Source organism: Lissotriton helveticus, chromosome 5_1, assembly GCF_964261635.1.
Source record: "Lissotriton helveticus chromosome 5_1, aLisHel1.1, whole genome shotgun sequence".
Lineage (NCBI taxonomy): Eukaryota > Metazoa > Chordata > Amphibia > Caudata > Salamandridae > Lissotriton > Lissotriton helveticus.
Genome location: NC_136065.1, coordinates 497839017 through 497861732, shown reverse-complemented (window position 1 = coordinate 497861732; position 22716 = coordinate 497839017). Strand labels below are relative to the sequence as shown.

Here is a 22716-nt window from a genome sequence, read left to right as displayed (position 1 = left end):
CCAGGTTTATTTTTGATTTCTCCATGAAATCCTAATTTGCCACTAACATTAGTACACCAATCTAACCTGCGTATGTTGAGCAGCCATTATGTCAAGGCAGATGGTCAGGTAGTTTTTTTGCACTTTTTATCCTCTCCTGATTCACCATGTTCATTAAAGAGGAGGTGCCTTTGAAATTCAAACCATCCTTTAACCATTTTACCAATAATGTATCAGGGGGACAATGGAAATGTGCAGCGGGGGACGAGAACCCCCACAAACATCGGCATCAGAAGACACACTGCCTGGGAGAGAAGGAGCTCCCAAATGCTTGAAAGCGCAGACTCTTCTCCTGCGATGTGGGTAATCCCAGATATCTATAGACCAGTTGATATTCCCAGACACCCACACCCAGATGTTGCAAACTCCATCAAGACCTGGAATAGATTTTTGCCACTGTCAGGGCTCTACCAACAGGACTTACTCAAATTTGATATAGCTGCCCTATAGTCTCCACTGGGTTCGGGCGTGGAGGAGGTTTGGCTTGCTCCCCCTCAGTTGAGATCAATTGACCAGTCTCTATCAGTGGAGGGAAGCCCAGCACTTCAGCAGCCTGGCATTAGGGGAGATGGAGGAGAAAAAAAGTAATGGAATGTGGATGGACTGGGCGCCAAACTACACAATCTAGACTGGCTAAACTTTAATAATATGGGCAAACTTGACTTCGCCTCATTATCAGATCATTTTTATTAAGATTAATCATGGGCACTTATTATTGGTTAATTTTTATAATAACGTCTTTGATATTAATAACTCTGCTATTGCGAAGCTTTTACATGAGGAGGTAGAAGTCTGTGTAATTTCCTGAGTAGCTGTGCAGTTATGTGGTTGGGGGACTTTAACACTAAACTTTGCGTAGCACCTCCAAAACCGTGTGGTTTGACAGGCACTGACAGGGAGACCATCACACATTTCTGCCATAACTCACTGGAAAATGATCTTCGCTCACTTTTAATTTGGTATAGTTAGATTTTTGCCTTTGACTCCACCAGTAATGGAATAGTTGACACACCTAGTTTTGTGGAGCATGGTAATTTTAGAATCATTGATTTAATAATACCTTTGCCTAAACTGCCAGCCTGATTAGGAGTCTATGATGTATTGGACCCCCCTCCGCCCCCTGTGAATGATCCTAGGTTGATCTCGGTTTAAATAAAGGATGCATTATTGGGGAAACCGCATGACTATGAGTCAACCTGTCCACCACCCTTACCAATTGGTTTTGCTTCCAGTAAGGGGGTTATTTTGAGCTGGGGAAAGGTGGACAAGGACTCCTTTTTGAAAAATTTAATTTTTGATTCCTACAAGGATGTCATGTTCTGTTTGATGGAGAGTAAGGGGGGGGCTTGAGTTATTAACCAGCTATGATAAAATATCTGGAATGACACAGGCAATGCTCACTACAAAGCCGAAGATCCACCATAGAAAACAAGCAAGGTGGTTTGATACCCCATATACTAAAGCTCACAACATATTACTGTTGGCACTAAAGTTGGTGCCAAGAGACTTGGAAATGGTGTGTTCTTATAGAAGGGGTATAAAGCTGTTTTACATGCTCGTAAAAGGATGATAAAAGAGGAAGCCTACCATGATATAGTAAAGGCCAGTGAAGCTAGGGACAGTAAGCTGTTCTGGGAAACTTTAAAAATAAACTACCTAGATAAATGTCAGGAACCTGGTCTGGATACAATAATTCCCCAGAGGTATGGACCAGCCACTTTTCACAGCTATATGTGGATCCTCCCATATCAGAGGAACATACCCCATACAGGCGCCAGACAGGAATGTTTCCAGCCTTAGCAGCCTCAGTTCATCCTCTCTGTAGCCTACACATTGAAGTATATGATGTAGTAGAGGCTAGTAAGAGTTGTCTGGGCTTGTAAAGCACAGGGCCTGACTGATTCCCGGCGACCTCTCTAGAGCAAAACTACATTTGTGGGCCCCTCTTTTGATTAATGTCCTTAGGGCCGTCCTACATGCGGGCCCTCCTAAGGCAAGGTCACATGTAACACTAGTACCAATCTTTAAAAAGGGGTTCCATGGAGAACCAAAGTGTTATAGACCTATTTTTTTAATAGGCTTGACCGCTAAGATAATGGGTAGGTTCCTCCTGGAACGGCTCCAGACCTGGGCTAACTATAATAATGTCCTTTGGAATCTCCAGTTCAGGTTTTGCACAGGCTTGGGAAATGTAGAACAATGCCTAAATATGTATTTGTTAATAAGTATATACTAAAGAGGGCAAAATTTACTTAATTTAAATGGATTTGAGCTCAGCTTTCAACAGCAGGTTGAAGCTCTGGGCAGTAATGGCTGAGCTGAGGGTTGAGCCCAGTATATCTGAAAGAGACACGTTAGTGATAGATTCCTTACCTTAGAATTACCCCCAGGCGTCAGACTGGATCTGAAAAGTTTTCGTCAGCAGTACACCTGCGCGTCGGAAGGTGGCGTCGTGCGGCTCCGCGTCCATCGAGGTGTCGTGATCGCCAGAATGACGTTGCGGCAGCTACATAGACATCGCCCTCGCGCGCTGACGTCAGTTCTTTCTTTTCCGCGCCAGCAAGCGCAGAGCCAGAGAGAGGCGTGTAGGAGGATGGATATCTGACTATGGTTACCCCCAACTTTTTGCCTAGTGTTTAGCTGGTTTTCGACTTAGTTGGCCTGGGATCCTGCTAATCAGGTCCCCAGGCTATCTGCGCTCACTGTAAAATGGACTCCATGTACTTTAGGTACATCTCCAATTGGATATTGGGTCACCTTGTGAGCCCCTGTATAGTGTACCATAGGTACCCAGGGCATAGGTGCATCCAAGGCTGCAGCATGAGTTATGCCACCCCTGGCTGGCCATCCAAATTGACACAACTGGCTGATCACTCAGCTGTGGCAAGGTTGTGTAATCACCCCTTGCTTAGATATAGTATTCCTACCCGTGTCATGTCCCGACTGCTGGGCCATGGCTACGAAAACTTTGTGGGAGCGGTCCAGAAAGTTGCTTGAGGCCCGGGAGAAGGCTCCGCGCCGTTCAAGATCCCGGTCCCGTGGGAGATCGAGGGACCGGTCGGGGAGGTGCCACCAACGTTCGAGGGATCGGAACCTGAGGACGGGGAGCTGGAGGTGGGGAGGGAGAATTGATGTTGGGGTAATGCTCTGATGACTACGCACAAGGTTCCTTACTGTCAGTTTTTATAATTGCTTTGCATCCCGAGGGTTTGACTCTTGTATCTCCTGTTATATCTGCTACTGCTGGAGCCGTACTGGGACTATGAGCTGTGTACCCCTGTATTTTACTTCTACCGATGCCAATTTTGAGGGAAACTATGTTGTTCATCTTACGGAAAAAATAAAGTTTAAAAAAAAATTGATTGATTGTATCTGTCACAAACAATATATTTATCAGCGTTCTTTCCTCCTCTTTACCTGCTTTGGTAGAATACATGTTATTCTGACTATTCGTCAGAAGGAGTTTTAGTCACTACACACATAGATCAAGAGAACAAAGCATAATGACCTCTTTTTGAGGTATGGAAGTCTTGAACTTTTTAAAGTTAGTAAGATGCAAACGGTTACCAGGAGTTTCTATTTATGTAACAAACCATCTTATGAACAAGCAGGGAAACAGCTTGTCGAGAGGTTTAAAACTCACTGGAGTTCAGGATAGGATGCAACTTCAGCTCTTCTTAGAGGGTATACAATTCATTAAATTTTTCTGGCTGCTACTTAGGCCTTTTTTATGGTTTTCCAAAACCCTTTATGTGCCCTCACAACATATTATGGTTGTTCAAGTGATGCATATGGGTCCTACTGATGTAGTAATATGCTGTGAAAGGAGGATAGAGGGAGAGCTCGCAGGAGAATTATTTGGAAGAGGTCCTTAAACACCCTGCCAGTTTTCGAGATTGGTGGGGATTCTCTTGAGGACTGTCTAATTAGTATGCGATTGGCATCACCCTTGTATTCTAGGTCTTATATTGCCAATCAGTGGGCACATCCCTTTAATTTCCACCCAGTAGTTCTCTTGTCTGTGGCTGAGGTGGGATAGGTAAGAGGAATGGTGGTATGTGCTCCCTAGGTTTGTAGTGTATAATGGCCTATTCCTGGGATGCAGGCTTCCAAGACTGTGATATCTCATATTGCGGTATCCTATTTGCCAGAATGCAGCATCGTTGCTGTGCCCTTGCTCAAGAGGGCCATGTGCCCGTGTGGTGAGAGCCAAGGCATCATTTGTTGCTCTACAATGACACATCCTCTGGAAGGCTCTCTACTAAGAAGCCACTGGTATCATGAACATCAGTTGTGAGTTGATGCCTTGTTTTGTCATGCTCTGTGAAGGAACTTGATTGACTAGACAATAGTGGTTATTATGATTGCCTTTATCTTGCACAATCCTGCTTTGCATCTTGCCATGAGCCTGGAAGAATGCCGGGAGCAAATGGGAAAAGATATTAAGTGCAAGGACAGGGACAAATCAGTAGTCCTTAGCTGAACACAACCCCAATGTTTGGTATGATTAGAGGAAAGGACTGAGGAGTTGGAGCTTTCAAGCACATAAGAGGATGGTGCTTGGAGTGCCCTTGCGTCTGCTAACCAAAACTTTCTCTTGCTGTGCATGCTAAATTCTGGTGCAGCTTTGGACATCCCATGACTTTTGTAGAAGCGGGGACAATGGACTCTCCGGTAATTGGTCAAAGAGACCATAGCTATAGATTTTTAAAGGTAATTCCAACATGGTACTTGGACAAGGGCTGCATTTCTGTTCATATCCTGAGAGATATTCTACGGTAGCTAAGCTAAGTAAAACTTCAATGGACTAAAACATAAATCCTTATTCTTGTGTTGCCTGTCTGTCTGTAGTTAGTGTGCAATCTGGCTTCTGCTCTGTAGTCTTTTTGGGTTTACTAAAATTCAATATGTGATATTTTGAAAAAACTATTCATAATTTTTCTAACCTTCATCTTGTTTATTACTGCACAAACCTGGTGTTGCTGTCCATCATTATAGGCATTATCCAGAAAGTTGTATTTCCTTCTATGCATAACAACCAATGATAATGTGGTCATTAAAGTGAAGCAGTGTTACCCATGGCAGTGTTTTTGCTGTAAGAATTGGCCACTATTTGATTTAAATCTGGAAATGATTTCCCTGTTTTATTTGCTGACTTCCCGTTAAAATTAGTAACTATGCACCACCCAAAATGGAATTTTTTCTTTAAAAATGTTTTCCTCTTTTCAGATGAAGTAGTGTTTTTCAGTCATTGCACATATGACAACATCATGTAGGTTTTTAAATGTGTATTGTGAAAGTAAACTGTCAGCTCATTGCCTGTTTGGTTTATGGTTTGTCAAAGAAACAGAGTCCCATCAAGAAATTCACGATCCTGACGCCATTCTCTTAAATTATTGACTGATGCATTCTAATTTTATGATTCGAATACCTTTGAAATTGACTTGTGACTGTAATCATTTGATGATAGGATTCCTGTTCGGGTAAACAAGGGTCTGCAAGCTACCATTCTGCTTTTTAGTGGCGTTTCTTTGTTCCTTGGATGTTTACTGGATTATCCCCCGTTGATTCCCTGTATTTGTGAGTTTTTATTTCCAAACTCACTGAACTTTATCATTCTTGCTTCTTCATAAGCAGTCATTCTGTGCATTGAGCTGAATTTGTTCATTTTCTTTCCCACGAAAGCTGTATGCAATGTAAAATGCCCGGCAGTCTTTTGTGTAAGAAATGGGAAGGAAGGCATTATTACTCCAGTATTGGAACGTTCATAGATTCACATGCTTGAATCATTCCCCATTGTTGAGATGAGAGCACCCGGTTATTAAAAGTAATGTCATATTAGACATAGAACATGAGTCCCTAGGCCTTTAACTGTTGTAACATATCCTCATCCTTTTATAAAAAAGTACTCAAACTTAGAGCCAGCCAATCAGTTCACACCACCCTGTAGAACCTTCCTGAGAGAAGCTCCAGTTCCTCCGATTTTCTCCTGTACATCTTGCTGATGGAGTCTCCACTGAGTTCTGCTCAGTTTTTCTCCTTTCTTCTTGATAAAAGTGTTTTATTCAGTCAGATATACCACCAATCCTGTATATCTGTGTTGCTGTGGAGTAAACTGATGCCCATCATGTCAGATGCACGTAAAATGGTCATGTTAGATACATCTAAAAAGGTCTTGTCAGATCCTGTGGCACTTGCAGGAAGAAAAGGCTACATATCGATGATCCACACAAGGACTTCCTTCACTGCCTTCATCCCGATCATAAACCTAAGGATTGTAGGACAGCTTGTCTCCGACATCCCTGTCGACGAGAAAAGCCTACAGTCACTACTGTCACTGTTTCGTCAGCGTCGATGTCCTCGTCAACAAAGTCCTCATCAGCAGGTCAGGCTCCAATCTCATTGACGACGCAGTTTGTCTTTCCAAAATCTTCGTCATCGAAGAGCAATTTCTCGACGACCGTCCATCCATTGACGGTGCACCTCTCGTCATCGACAATGACTTTGACTTCTCCATCGTTGATGACCCAGTCGATGGCAGAGGTAACTTGTATTGTATCCACGACGGTAGCCATTTTGTCCGCTTCGACGAAAATTCTTATCACCGATGATACATCATCAACGATGGTGATTCCGTCGGCAAATCAAGATTTGGCTGTGAAGCAGCCCTCATCGACGAGGAAAGGAAAACATAAGATGACACGAAAACCGTTGACACCAGCTCTAACTTCGCCTAGCCAGGTGCAATCTCTCTTACCATCTCACCTCTTGGAAGAAGATGACGAGGCAGAGGGATCTGTGGATGATAGCCCTTTTGGGGCAGCACTAAGCCTTTCAGTACTTAATATGAAGTATCTGGAAGATTCTGATGAAGATGATTATTATGACCATCAATACTAATATTCACATCAACAACGTCAGCAACAAGATGTGAAGTGTCTTCCTTTGAATCTAGTGACGGGTTTGCAGTTCATGTTAGCAGATTATAAGAGATTTTTTCCAGAGTCTCCTCTCCAACAGGCTCCTCCTCCGGAAGTACAAGTTTGTTCCCCTTTTCCACAACAGGGTTCTCCAAGTGTTCGTCCTTCTCCTCATGTTGTTCCGGTGCAACAGTTGTCATTCTCTGAAGAGGAACTAGAGAGAGAAGAAGGTGAAATTCATCAGGATGAGTGGGACTCTTACATTATTCCCCCACCGGATCTCCATCTCCTCCTTAAACGGATTCACCTCCGGAAGATATAGGAGGTTTCCATAATCTCCTGTAGAGAGCCGGCAAGTGCTTTGAACTACCAATGCCCGTGGATCAACAGGACTGTTTCCTCTATTACTTAGAAGAAACTTACAGGAAATTGGTAAGGTCTATGCGGATAAAAGACTATATTTGGAAAGAGGGCCTAAGAATCATTCAGAATCCAGCAATTGTTCCACCTGTGTTGCCAAGGCTTGACAAAAAGTACAAAGCTCCTGATAACTCTCCTGCTTGCCTGATTGGTCATCGAAAACCAGATTTGGTGATCTCACAGGCAGCGCAGCGACGATCTAAGAATCCATCAGCCCACCTGACTGCACCACCCGACAAGGAGGATAGAAGACTTGACATTGAAAAAGGTTTTTTGACAGTGTCAGCCTTAACAGTACAAGCTTTAAATTCCCTGGCTTAATTGGGTTGTTATAATAGGCAAATGTGGTCGGATGTGGCACCCTTCTTGGATAGACTTCCACCAGAGGACAAGGAGGAAGCGAAGAAAACCCTTCTAGAAGGCGAGCGGACCGCCTCAGAAATAATAGACTGCACTATGGATGTTGCCCGCACTGGTTTCCGGCAACTAGCTGGAGCGGCTGTCCAGAGGCGTCAAGGTTGGCTGAAAGCCACCTCATTCAGGCCTGAGGTACAAACAACATTTTTAGATTTACCTTATAAAGGAGAAGGGTTATCTGGCATCCAGGTTGATGAAGCTTTGCAAGCGATTATAAAAGACACAGATACAGTTAATTCTTTAGGTACTTTGCAGTACAAGAAAATGCCTTTTTGTGGCGCCCGTGGAAAGGGTCAACAATCCTACAGAGGAGGCTACCAACAGTTTCGCTCCCCAGCCTCTTCTTCCTCAGCTCAGCAATATAGGCTTCAATTTTCTCACCGCCAACCACCTGCGGCGGCTTACAACAAGTCCACTTTAAGAGGGAAATCAGGACGCCAAGGAAAGGACACCATTCGCCGCCAATGACTTCTCCCCTCTCTTGACCTCCGCTCCGCCCATTCCACCCTCGGTGGGCAGCAAAATATCCCTTTGTTTTCAATAGTGGAAGGAAGTAACATTGGGTCAATGGGTTTGTTGGACTTGGCCCTTTCTGCAGGGTCATCCCTGAACTTTTTGCCTTCGTCCAATATTCTCTCTGACCTGTTTTTGTTGGTTTAATGACTCTGGGCACTATACCACTGCTGACCAGTGCTAAAGTGCATATGCTCTCCCTGTATAAAATGTATACATTGATTGGATTCCATGATTGGCTTATTTGGTTTACTGTCAGACCCCAGTAAAGTGCACCAGGTGTGCCTGGGCTTGTAAATACAAATGCTGCTGGTGGTCTTGCAGCACTGGTTGTGCCACCCACAGAAGCGGCCTGGTAAAATGTGTCTAAGGTCTGCCATTGCAGAACCTGCGTGCAGTCTGGTACTGTCATGCTAACTGGGCAAGTGCACCCACTTGCCAGTCCCTAAACCTTCCTTAAATTCATATTAGTCACCCCTATGGTAGACCCAAGGGCAGGGTGCATTGTAAGCATAAGGTAGGACAAGCCCTGATGTGTGTGGTATGTCCTAATAGTGAATTTCTGATAGATACATCTGCCGTGTGGATTCCTCACCTTGTGAATATCCCCTTGCGCCAGCAACATTCGGAAATTCTTTTCGTAGCTTCGCGCCGACGTGGACTTGGACGTCATAGAGGCACGGCACCGCTCGCGACTCCGCTGACGTCACCGACGCCTATAATAGGCCCACGCCGGCGTGATGACATCAGTTCCCTTTTTTCCGCGTCGTCGAAGCTAACGGTTTTCTGGGATCGTGTTGTAGCTTTCTAGTAACTTAGTTACTCTTGTTCTATTATTACTGTTTCTATTTTCTTCGAGATGTCGTCGAAGAAGACTGGCTTTAAGGCTTGCGGAGAATGTGGCAAGACAATGTCTATTACTGACCCGCATGAATGCTGCGTCTGGTGCCTGAGTTCCGACCATGACGTCGAGGATTGCCCTTGTTGCAAGAAGATGACCCCGAAGGCCCTGCGGGAGAGGGAGACGAAACTCCTTGTGGCAAAGCTAAAGAGTAAGAAAGATAAGAAGTCTTCAAAGTCTCGTTCTCGGCGTTCGAGGTCGAGGTCTCGATCGAAGTCGCGTTCGGAGTCGTCTTCAGCTCATGTGTCAAGGTCCTCCAGGAAAAAACATAAGAAGAGGAGCTATGAGTCACGTCATCACTCAGGGAAGGATTCTGGTTCGAGACCGAAGTCGCAGGTCAAACTTCTTACTATTGTAAGGCTACCTGTTCTCCATAGGCCAGAATAGGTTGCTAGAATTATTGCACGCGCAAGTTATAGTGAGTCCAACTAACTATAACGTGGGAATTTCAATGGTTTTATGCGAGTCAAATTTCCAGCTAACTATAACTGGTGTGAAACCTATGGTTTTTTCAGTGAATTTCAAAGGTTTTTTAAATGCTAATTCCTAACTATAACTGGTGTGTAACCTATGGATTTTTCAGTGAATATATATACATATAAAATTTCTATGGCAAAATGAAACCCCTCATTTTGTTCCTTTTCAAATTAAATGTATTAAGTGTTACCACTTTATTCCAATCAAGATGACTTCAGGTGTGCCATACTTTTGTCATAAGTAAGACTGTTAGCATTCTAGTTGTTCTTTAGAACACTCTGGGACATTCTGTCATTGGGCTATAGTTGGGCTACATCTGGCTGATATTTGGGCTACATTTGGGCTCTTTTGTCTCTGGTAGCCATCTTGGGAGACTGCATATCAGAATTTTTTTAATGAAATATAAGAGGATTTGAGAAGTCACTCAAAATGTGCCCTAATTTTTCTTTCTTCAGCACTAATCATAATTTCTATGGCAAAATGAACCCCCTCATTTTGTTCCTTTGCAAATTAAATGTTTTAAGTGTTAACACTTTATTCCAATCAAGATGACTTCAGGTGTGCCATATTTTTGTCATAAGTAAGACTGTTAGCGCTCTAGTTGTTCTTTAGAACACTCTGGGACATTCTGTCATTGGGCTATAGTTGGGCTACATCTGGCTGATATTTGGGCTACATTTGGGCTCTAACATATATATAGCCCAATGTAGCCCAATATATATTTTTTCAAAGTTAATTTTCGTAAAAACCACTGGAGCGCATATCTTGAGACATAGCAAAGGCACATCGGGCTACCAGTCCCTACAATTTTGCCAAGTTTGGTGGAAAACCATTCAGCCGTTCGGGCTAAAAGTGAGTCCAACCGCCCTATGGAAATTAACATGGGGAAAACACGTTTTGGGACCCCCCTTTTATCTCGGCCCCTGCTTGACGAATCCCCCCCAAACTTTCAGGGAAGGAGCGGAGCGCCGCGAGGCAAAGTTAAGGAAAATTTCAGGAAGATTCCTCAACCGACGCCAAAGTTATTCCCAATAAAATGTTGCGATTTCCCTATGGAAAACAATCCTAACTATATAATCCCAACAGACTCAGAGAACAGGGTAGAGAGTCAAGTTTAGTATGCCTGAACTCAGAATAATAAAATACATCTTTTAGTAAAGTTTATTTTAATATCCTGTGTTTGCAAATACTACTTTTAGAAAGTTAGTATTTGCTTGCCTAACTATTTCAGCCCACCTCTGTGAGGATGTGTATCTGCTGTCTGGTTTCTGTGAGTGACAGGGCTGGGGAATTCCAGGAGACAGGCTGGGGCTGCCAGCTGGTGAATAGAGAGATTACACCAGGATGGGTGGGAGGAGTGCCCCTTGACTCTGAATAGGGCTGTGCTCTGCCACCTCAATGCTGGCTCCACCCCCTGGGGAGCGTCCGATGTCTCTACCCTGCTCACTGAAAGAAGAAGCCAGAGTCACCAAAACAAAGTACTCAGGAACTGGACTGGATTAGGCAAAGGCCCCCCAGGCCTGAAAGAACAAAGGATTTTGGGTATAAGAGTAGGAGCCCTGTTCCTAAGAAATCAGATCCTGCTTTGAACCAAGAAGAAACCTCTGCCTGAGGAGAAGGAACCGGGAAAGCTGAAGGAGGAAGACTGTCCCTATCCTGGGGGACTGGCCTGCAGTGGTTGCCTTGCTGCCAAAGGAGAGGAAGAACCTACTAAGACTTGCTACTTTCCAAAGACTTGCTATTTTCTAAAAAGACTTGTGCTTCAAAACGATGTCCAAGGGCTTGGAAGCGAGCTTACCCCCTGAACTGAGCCCCAGGACCATTGGGCTCTTCTCCCCCTTTCAAAACGAGTTGCTGGGCTGTCTAGGTTTATGCCCCGCTGAAAGCCGTCGCTGAAGTGCGCCTCGTAAATCCCTATCGTCCTTGAAGTGCCTTGAGCCCCGTGCTGTTGCCGCCGGCACCGCGTGTCTCCGCTGATCCCAGCCGTAGCTCACACCGTATCGCCCCCGAGGCCGCACCGCGCCCCGCTTCGCTTCTACCTCGAGGACTGAGCGCACCGCCACTGCCTACAGCCGCCAAAAACTGTAACTGCCATTTGCCCAGCGAGGTACGGTTCGTACGCTTGAAGCGTACCTAACCGCACCGTGTCTCTACTCCCCGAGGCCGCGCCGCACAGAGGAAGCCACCCGGTACGTCTCGTACGGGCCGCTAAGTGCCGCACTGCCGCCTCCGGGAACCAGCTTGGTAAAGAAGGTACGGCTCGAACGCCGCCCTACGCTCTGGACTCTGCCGCGACCCGGACACTCCGCAGCGCCTCCTGAGGTCCCGCTCTGATGCCCCGCATCGCGGCACCTGCCAACAGCCGGATCTTCACCAGAGGAGCTGCCGATGAACGTCACCCTTTGTCCCCGCATTGTCCGCCGCAAATCCTACCAGGTACTGTGCACGCATCGCACCAAAGGGTGCACGCTTCGGACCAGAGGGTCAGTTTGGTTGTTAAGACTCTTTTTGATCACTTTCTCCACCAGAGAGTCGCCCCAAGAAGTACAAACTGCACAAACCTTAAATTAAGCATATTTACAAAGAACTCTTTATTCCAAAAACAGTATTGTGGTCATCTGAAACGTTATATTGGTCTTGTCATAAGCCTGCTTAAATATATATAAAATACCTTATTTTTATACCAAATCTAGTGTTGTGTCCATGTGTGGTGTTGTCATTGAATTACTGTATGTGTTCACAAATGCTTAACCTATGACGCTCTGAGATAGGCCTTGTCTGCTTGCGCCACACTACCTAAAGGGTGAGCAGGGGTTATTTTAGAGGGTGATCCCCTTATCCTGACTAGAGGAGAGGGTCCCTGCTTGTCACAAGTCTTTACCTGTGCCAATCAGAGACCCCCAAATCTAACAGGGTTCTACACCTAATTCAATTCTGCCACTCTCTAGAATGTATAAAGATTCCTACACCAACCCCTCCTCTGACTTATTTTCAAAAACACTTACATCTTTTAAAGATGGAGGTTACCACCATGTTGTGGAACGGAGCAATAGAACGAGTTCCCCTCAATCAAAGAGGAAGAGGTTTCTACTTCCATTTCTTCTTGATTCGCAAGAAGTCAAGGAGGTGGAGACCGATTCTGGATTTAAGGAACTCAAACAAATTCCTCAAAAAACAATCATTCCGCATGATCTCTATTTAGGATGTGTTACACCTCCTCAACGGATATGATTAAATTTCATCTCTGGATCTCCAGGATGCATATTTTCATATACCGAAAACACAAGAAGTTTCTCAGATTCACAGTGGCCACCAGGCACTGTCAGTTCCGCTTACTACTTTTCAGACTAAATTTGTCTCCTCACATCTTCACGAAGTGCCTAGAACCATGGTGTTCGGCATATCTGAGGCAACAACATCATCAAATTTTTCCTTACCTCAAGGACTGGCTTATCAAGGCCCCCACTTACAAAGCAGCAAGGACATCCAACAAAGCCTGTCTGCAACTTTTCAAGAGATTAGGCCTCACTTTAAATGCGGAAAAGTCGATTCTGCAACCGTCCTGTCAGTTCGTTTTTCTAGGTGCCATCCTGGACACCGTCCAAAACAAGGCGTATCCCACATTGCAAAGGCGACAAAGACTAATATCTTTGGCGAAACGTGTACAAAAAACAACGTTCCTTTCTGTACACCTTTACAAATCTCTCCTAAGCATGATGTCTTCCTGTATTCCCCTCATACCTCATTGTTCTCTCCACATGCCTCCTCTTCAGGAAGCTTTAAACGTACAGTGGGTGCAGATAGAGGGCACATTCGATGATCTAATCCGAAATACCCTCTCATGATTGTATCACTAGACTGGTGGACACAACCTCACCAGTTATCGCAAGGTTTTCCTTTCCTGTCTCAGGCTGCTCCTCTCGTGATCATAACGGATGCCTTTCTAGAAGTCTGCGGTGCTTTCCTACAAGACTTGCAAGTCAGCGGAAAATGGCCTCCCACTCATCGAGATCTTCATATCAATCTTCTCGAGTTGAGAGCAGTTTTTCTGGCACTCCAAGCCTTCCTGCCGAGAATACAAAATGCTTTGGTGCTCGTCAGAACAGACAATACCGCGACAATGCACTACTTGAACAAACAAGGAGGAACAAGATCTCGCCTGCTCTCTCAAGATGCTCAAGTTATCTGGTGCTGGGCGATTCAGCACAAAGTGTTTATAGCGGCAAAGTATGTTCCAGGAAGGCAGAACATCATAGCGGATACGTTCTGTAGATTGAAAACGACCTGCCACGAGTGGGAGTTATTGACAGCATTTTCTTACGGTAGGGCAAGCCGAACATAGACCTGTTCGCAGTGCCAAACAACACAAAATGCCTGTACTTGGCAAGTTGGCGTCATCATCAGGGTTCATGGGGGAATGCCTTTTCAATAGCTTGGTCCGGCATATTTTCTTTCGCTTTTCCTCCCATTTCAGAGTACTATAAATGTTAAAGACAGAACCCTGCAAGATCCTACTAATAGCCCGAGCTTGGCCTCGCCAGCATTGGTACACAGAACTTCACCTACTCTCAGTACAGCCACTGATCCATATCAAACCATTTCCATCCACATTGACAATGGACCCGGGACAAGTATGTCATCCAAATCCCAGTTCTCTGAAATTATCAGTCTGGCTCCTGAGTCCCAAGAATTTCAACATTTAAGGATCCCACAGGAACGTAGACATGTGCTTGCTAGGGCACGAGCAGATAGCACTAACAAGACTTATTCGCTCAAATGGAAGAGATTCTGCATTTGGTGTGCATCATCTAAAGTCCATCCTCTCCATTCATCTCCAGAGTAACTTTCACCTTATCTTCTACATTTGGCTTGCTCCAGCTTGGCTCGCGCATCAATTAAAGTGCATTTAGCTGCCATTTTCGATTTCTAGAGATCAGTAAATGTTCCATCTTTATGGTCCGGCAGGCTGGTCAAACAGTTTCTCAAAGGCCTGTTCAGAATGTTTCCTCCAGTTCAGGTCCCTCCTCCTACATGGCAGCTGAATACGGTGCTGACCCAATTAATGAAACACCAGTTTAAACCTATTCACAGTACGGCTATAAATTTCCTATCCTGGATAGTCGCTCGCCTCTTGGCTCTCACTTCAGCGAGAAGGGTTAGTGAACGCCAGGCGTTTACTACCCGGGAACATTTCCTGCAATTCAAACATGACCGAGTTATTCTACGGACAAACCTTAAGTTAATTCCTAAGGTCCTGTAGGACTTTCATCTTAATGAACCAATCATTTTTTAAATAATTTTTTCCAACTCCACAAACTTCAGCGGAGCGTGCTTTACACTCTCTGGATGTCAACCGGTGCCTAAAGTTTTATCTGAACAGAACCAAACCCTTTTGCAAATCAAATAAGCTTTTTTATAGCATACAGTGCACCCAGAAATGGTTTCTCTCTCACTAAACAGAGCATTTCAAGATGGATATCGAGTGCCATTGTTTTCTGTCATCAACAAGCTGGCCAACCTTTAACGTCAAAGGTCCGTGCTCCATGCACCAGAGCCATATCCACGTCTGCAGCGCTATTTGCTGGTATTTCCCCTTCAGAAGTCTGCAGAGCAGCAACTTGGAGTACGCTGAATACATTCACCAAACACTACTGCCTGGACTCTGAGGTTAGAAGAGATGCAGCATTAGGGCAAGTGGTTCTCCAACATCTCTTTCAATAAGGTGAGCCTCCTTTTTAGGATTCGCGCTTAGCGATGAAGTGCGTAGCACTGCTCGCGCAGCAACAGTCCTTGTGTCCGGGGTTCTGAAATGAACCCTGGAATTGTACACGCTCGTGCGTGTGTTTTTACTTTTGTGGCCAGCTATTGGCCTTTTCCTGCGTGTTCGTTTTTAAGATGGGGCACATTGCTCCACCCATGGCCTATTGGTGTCTATTACGCGCCTTCCTGCCATATGGTTTCAATTATTGTGCCCAGGCACGGACGCTATAATTGAAACCATTTGGCTCGCTGTGGTGTGCGCGTGCACCACTCACGGCTTTGTATGTTTCCAAAAGCGATCGCTTTCAGTTTCGCGAATGCTTTACTTGTTTAAAGAGCCGTGGACCCAGATATTGCATTGCCACCATTGAGATGATGAAGACCGGCTTTACGATCAGTACCTCGCCCCTCATTGGGGTATCCTTTCATCTCTGATGACGTGAAACAGAGCAATATTTGCTCTCTTTATTGTGAGATGCCATTCCCTTCCAAGCTGTATCTCAAACAGGCCATGATTTCCTCCAACGAGCGCTGCAGGAAGGAGAGCACAAGGGTGAGTAGGATTCTATGTCTCTGAGAAGAGGTCTACCACGGAGCAGTGAGCCAATTTGATTATGCATATGAGCCTCGGCTTCATTGCTCGCCCGTGCAGTAAATCAGAGATTTAATTTGCTGTTTTTTTCCAGAAACATTCGTTACTGCAGAAGAGGAATGGCCTTAGCAAAGATTAGGACAGAGGTGTTTTTCAGGCACTTGTATTCGTGTTCTCGTCACCCTGGATATGTGGATCTAACATTCAGTGGCAGACGATACTGCAGGGAAAGGAAAACACAAATGCCGTGCTACCACTTGGGCTCATTCTCGACTCTTCCGCTTTAAAAGCTACCCTGGTTTAGGGAATGGTGTGAGGCAAGTCCAGAGTTTGATACTGTATTCAAGACGCCTTTTCCAGTTGCTTAGATCATTTTCCTAAGCAGTGAAGCACACACCTCACGCATTCTAAAACCCCAGAGAGCACTTTAAACAGTTTCACCCTGCTTAAGTGCATGCACAATAGCTTCAAAGTAATGAAGATGCCGATTGGATGCCTCCTGGCTACTCCACTAGCTGAACAGTTGACAATCGTTCATGTTTGTGAAGTTAGATAAACGGCAAAGTGCTCAACAGGACCACACAGTTATCTCCCTGCCAAGCTGATAAAACCAAAACACCTCACAAGCTGGCCCACGGCCATACAGTTTGAGCACAATACACTGGCCACAAAAGCAGAACTAGATTCCAAAAATACTCTCCAAACTACAAATGGTGAAAGCCCATAACATCTTCTCTGGCTATCCTTTCCCACGTGCTTCAATATTTTACCCCCACTTTCCTTTTTGCGCATGTAGTTCATGTTGTGGACTGTTTTTGTATGTATGCCCTTCATTACACACATCGCCTGCATCACCAAGTGTCAACCCATAAGGAAATTGTCATTAGTTGTCGTCTTGGCCCTCCTCTGACTTGCGCATTGAGTCACTAATTATGTACCCAACGAATTGCTGTAATTTTCTCCTTTTTAGACAATTACTTAGAGTAGCCAAGCTCCCTCCTTCCAAATCCATGCGCATTCACAGCTGGAGCAAATTTCACTTAATCTGCGTGGGCGGGCTCATCTGCCGCTTTCTTCCCTTCATGCGAGAGTCTTCCGCAGCTTATATCTCACCACAGTGGGAGCCAGCAGACATATTACGTTTCCATCTTGAGATCGCCATTGAAGTCCTAACCAGTTGAATTAAGTACAATCCATGTGCGGTCTAATGGATCACTTTTTGATATAAACATTTGAATGTAATTTTTTTTTTTAAACCAGCATTCTGTTAAATACAGAAATGTATTATTTCCGCAATTTTTGCAGAATTTCGTTTTTCTTTTTAAAATGTAGCCAATTCAGAATTAAAATAGCTTTAAAGCAAAGCATGTATCTCCTTGAAATGTACTCAACTTACCTTTCTTTTAAAGAGCAAAGTAAATAAAATGCAGAAAATGTACCTGCAGGCGTTGTAGCACTCTGGAACAGAGCTGGAAATGCACCTTCGGAGTATTCAATAGCTTCGACACCCCATCTTACATATTTCATAGTTCTTTTTCCAAAACTCTATGTGAAGCACTGGGCTGTTTGCATTTTCTGACTGGAAATCTTGCTACAAACTAACGATTATTTGTATTCCATTGACGTCTTTTGAAGGCAGATGTGCAACATACTTTTTTTTAGTTTTCTGATTGAAGACCTCTGTTATTTAGCTGTTTGTTCTGCCTGCATGCCATCACTTTTTGCCAAGTGCTCATGTTTCAGAGGTAAACGTACAGACATCCATGTGCTCTTGATTTAGTTTGCTTACCTGATACCAACAATGTGGAAGAGAGTGTATTAATGTCAACATATGTGCAAAAGGACACTTGAGGACCCTGAAGGCATTTCGCTTCAAGGAAGACTCAGTCGTGATCCGACAGAATGGATGTGGAGGCAGAGTGAGCAGGAAATGCCAGAGAAGAGGTTCCTTCTCATGCATTGATTTGCAATGCAGTAGGTCTCGTTTTTGATTTTATGCCTGATATAAAATAAAAATGATGCAGTTGAAACAGTGGTAATTCAGTTGCCACCCACAATCTGTTCTTGGTTTTCTTAAGTGTCCACATTTATTGTTGCTGTTGCAAGATGGCACAGTGAGATAATGACTTTGAGCTGTCTATTGCGATTTGGGCTTTGACATGACTAACTCAGCCTTCCAGTGTTGTCAAACGTGGGACCGTGACATTGGGCAGTCCCTTGCGATGTGACAATGATGACAGTCATAAAGCAGTGATGGTCACAAGCCATGAAGGCAGTTCCTTATAAAAAAGGTTGTGTTATGGACTTGAGGAGACTGTTCTGGGAGGGGGGCAGTATTTTGCCACTGTTGGAAATGGTCACGTAAATGCGCCAGTTAGAGCACAGCCCACCAAGCATAAATTGCAGTTCGAGGCATATGAGTTACAGATCGTACGAAACCTGTATGATGGTTCCTGGAGGGGTGGAGACTTGACCTTAAAGAATGCATACCTGTAGGGGAACAGCTCAAGCCTCTTTGTGCACCTAACAAGAAAGGAATTTGGCAGCCTGAAAAAGCATTCTTTGTTTTCAGTGCTAGTTAGGCGGACAAAAATCATGCTTGGGGTTATAATGTAGGAACAGCTTTTACCTATTGTTCTTGCAGAAATTTGCTTCAGATGATTCTCTTACTGAACACTGCTTGCTGGCAGTAAGCAGTCTTCCCCGACTTTTGAAGTACAGTGCAGTACATTGGACGTCGTACTATGGTCTACCTTGCATATGGGGCATAACACAGATCTGTAGTTAACACACCAAATTAAGCAGAAAAGAGAGAAGGAAATAAAGAAAGACATATCATTTAAATAGAACTGTTTCGGGACATGGACGTCAATTTTTTAGCAAAATGCTAGGGGTACGGGAAGTGACATTGCACGCCATTTGACCTCTACTTTAAATCACACACATGCTTACACACACTAACATTCACACGCACTCGCACACATAAACACACTCTCGCCTGCATGCATGCATAAAACATACATTTAACAGTATTTTTTTTTTACTTACCTTAGCTTCCAGATAGGGTCATATTCTAGCTAATATACTCAATTTTATATAACACTAACAGTGAACAATATTTTTCACTATTTGCATAATTAAACAAGCATTTTCAATGCAATAGTTCTCCCATTTGCAATAGTTTAAACTATTGGCATTGTAAATGACAATGTCTTTGATTTAGGTTTTAAAGACCAAAACATAAATAAAAGGCATTGTCGTTTACAATGCCAATAGCTCAAGCTTGTTTTTTTTATGTGTTGTCTCTATAGCTTACATCGTAATCACATATATTTTGTGTACCAAATACGTACTCTCATTTTCTGTCATCTGTGTGTGCATTTTGTCCCATAGTGGCATACTTAGGTCTCGCATTACTGAAAATTACAGACAGCTATTGGTGTTGCATTATTATTTGCAACGCCAAAAGCTCAAACTTTTACTAATGCGAGACCTATTGCATTGCAAATGCTTGTTCTCTTTCCTTCTCACCATCTTCTAATATCCTAAATTTTCAGTCATTTCAATTTTCCCTATTTATAAGTTAATTGATATGTACGTATTTATATTTGTATGTACAGAATTCATTGTGTGTGTGTGTGTGTATATATATATATATATATTTCCACAAATTCTTCTCAAAGAAGCACTCGCACTCAGAGTAGTACCAAAGTTTTAATTCACCGTGACGCGTTTCGTCAGTGAAACTGACTTGATCACACAAAGTATACCGGCATGACAGGAAGTCTTTACATAGGTTCATTGTAATAGATGACGTCCTACTACAGTCTGTTTAGTATTGGTTATAGCGGCAGCCATTTTGGAATGTAGCTTTCATAGGCTAAACTTATACATTCAGATACATTGTAATAATAAATTCATTGACATCAAACATAAATGCATTTATCACAATTTACATACCCAGCCTCTGTATTTACGGCATATAACGACATGTATTTTATCATCTTATCTCGTCATAGTTACTCGCGCATATGCGTGTACTAATACCTTCAGTCATAATGCTATATCCCAAAGGTTTAACCAAGTAACCGCATCGCATATAATGCGTCATAAAATTGCATAACCGTACTTATATTTACTCGTTCTTTAGAGTAAATTTTACCACCTCAACAAACTTTATTCAGCCAAGGTGGACGGACAATCCCATGTCCTAATATAATGATACCGATTGGGTTCCTCGTTGTGGAATATTTGATCATTTCTATTCGTGGCATAGTGCCTGATTATTGCAAAACAATAATCCCATAGAGGCAGAGTAGTAGCCTTATAGCATATATCTCAGCTAACATTCCTCATACGCATATAAATACATAATGATCGTTCGTGCTGATAGTATTGTCGCAAGTATTATTCACCATAGTGGTGATACAATAACATGTTTGCTGTAGCAGAATGTCCCAATTCATACTATAGACTTCCTTTAGACCAGAAAGTGAAAAATTAAATTTAAGAACACAAAAACGTGAGGTGCAATACAAGAAGAAAATAGTAAAGAACAAGTCTTATCTTAACTTGGAGACCCAAAGATATGGAGAAGAAAAGGTTAAGATAAGCCAAGTGGCAGATACTCTACACCATAGATGGTCTTTTCTATCCTCCTGTGTAAGGAAAAGGGATAAACAATTACCCAAAATGTAGTTTAAAAGAAAGACAACAATGTAATATCAATTAGATATGTATACGTACGATCAGTTTAAAAATAGATTCAAATTCTATCATGGACACCCAGCAGAATTAATTAATTCAGGTTAGTTACTAGCAGTAGGTTCATCAAAGGTACAGTGCCTACTACAGGAACCCAAACAAAATTATACTGGAGGATACAGATATTCAGGCCTCATTTCCATTACTATCATAAACTCACCATTATTCATTGTACAAATGTGTACTTAATTCCTCATCCAAGTTGTGACCTTTTGGAAATTTGGTCTCAAGTTCCATGATCCATCTTGACTCACGTTTCCTTAGGAGTAAAGTTCTATTCCCTCCTCTTGGACCAATGTCTACATGTTCGACCACAAAAAAGCCCAATATCATACTGTTAGATGAATGGAAAAGCTCAAAATGTCTACCAATAGGGTAGTTAGGATCTCGTTTGTTGATAGCACGAATGTGCTCTAGAACTCTCTTTTTAGCCATACACACTGTGCTTCCTAAATACCATAATTTGCATGGACAAAATAAGACATAGACACAATATACAGTACTACACGTTAAAAAATGTTCAATGTTTAAATAAAAAAGAGCAACCCGTTACTCACCTGTCTAGCTGCCTCTGATGAAGAGACTTGGTGTCTTGAAACGCGTAAGGCAAACGATCTAAAATTTGCGTGTAAAGACGAGCTGTCAGTTTAAACTAGAGGGAAGGTATTTATACCTTTATTAGGCAGTGATGTTGCACCTGTATTTTTCTTTATATGTGCAGGGAATAGTGTTTCGTGTCACTCACTGTTTATATATGGCACGAAATGTGTTATTTACTGCTCGCTACTCTGATTTAAGCATGTGAATCTATGAAAGTTCCAATACTGGAGTAAGTTACTTGCCTGTAACTGTAGCATTCCAGTATTGGAATCTTTCATAGATTCACATGTGACCCCCCCCCCCTCCGGAGAAGGCTCAATTAGATATCACAGGTTTTTTCTATTTTGTACTCACTTGTGCTTGAAAAACCTGAGGGACTGGAACTTCTCTCAGGAAGGTTCTACAGGGTGGTGTCAACTGATTGGCTGGTTCTAAGTTTTAGTCCTTTTTTATAAAAGGATAAGGATATGTTAAAGGCCTAGGGCAATATGTTCTATGTCTAATACGACATTACTTTTAATAATATTGGGGGCTCCTATATCAACGGCGGGCAATGATTCAAGCATGTGAATCCATGAAAGATTTCAATAATGGAGAACTACAGTTACAGGTAAGTAACTTATTTCTTTTAAGAGGGACTTCAAAATATTATGGTGAAATTGCATACAGTGCGGCTATTATGTATTACATGTAGTGTATTGCCTTTTATCACTTAAGACACAAATATTTATGTTTATATTCAGTTTGATTATTAATGTCAAATCATATAACAATGTTCCAAAACTGTGCTTTAGTAACATTATGAATATTTAGGTCTCAGTTATAGTCTAGGCTTGCACCTTTCATTCCTGCACACTACTAAAACTGAATGTAAACAGTCTATCTTAAAAATATAACAAACTTTGTCTACTTTGCTCCATTTTCAGTGCCATTGGTGTGTCTCTACGAAGTTAGGATGGTGGCAATTGGGCTTAGATTTTGAATAATATATCTATGTGGAACCTAAATGAGTTACAATCTAGTCTGACAGGCGTATTTCTTCTTTTTAATATAATTACAGACTGTACTGACTGGAGACGTATACACGTCCATGTCTTTCCTTGTGGACATGGTAAATGTGAGTTTAGAATTAAAAAACAAAGAAGGAAATGGTGAAAAAACCAAATCGTTAGCCAGGTAAGAACTACTGTATTTGAGGATTATCTGTATACAGTAAAAAAAATCTTACAATTTAAATACGTTTTACTCAAATATCAAAGTAACAGAAAATCTTGTAATAATATTGATAAATAAAAATGCTTAGTTTTTAATTT

General features: G+C 42.9%; 1 protein-coding gene across 2 annotated transcripts in view; it reads left to right on the top strand.

Moving 5' to 3' along the window:
- The window catches only part of VPS13D (vacuolar protein sorting 13 homolog D), a 2979414-nt gene that overhangs the window by 793027 nt on the left and 2163671 nt on the right, over nt 1-22716 (top strand). For both annotated transcript variants that reach the window (XM_078642819.1, XM_078642818.1), the window contains exon 29: nt 22464-22579. In XM_078642819.1, the coding sequence (XP_078498945.1) occupies nt 22464-22579 (116 nt within the window). The remainder of the gene's footprint in view (nt 1-22463; nt 22580-22716) is intronic.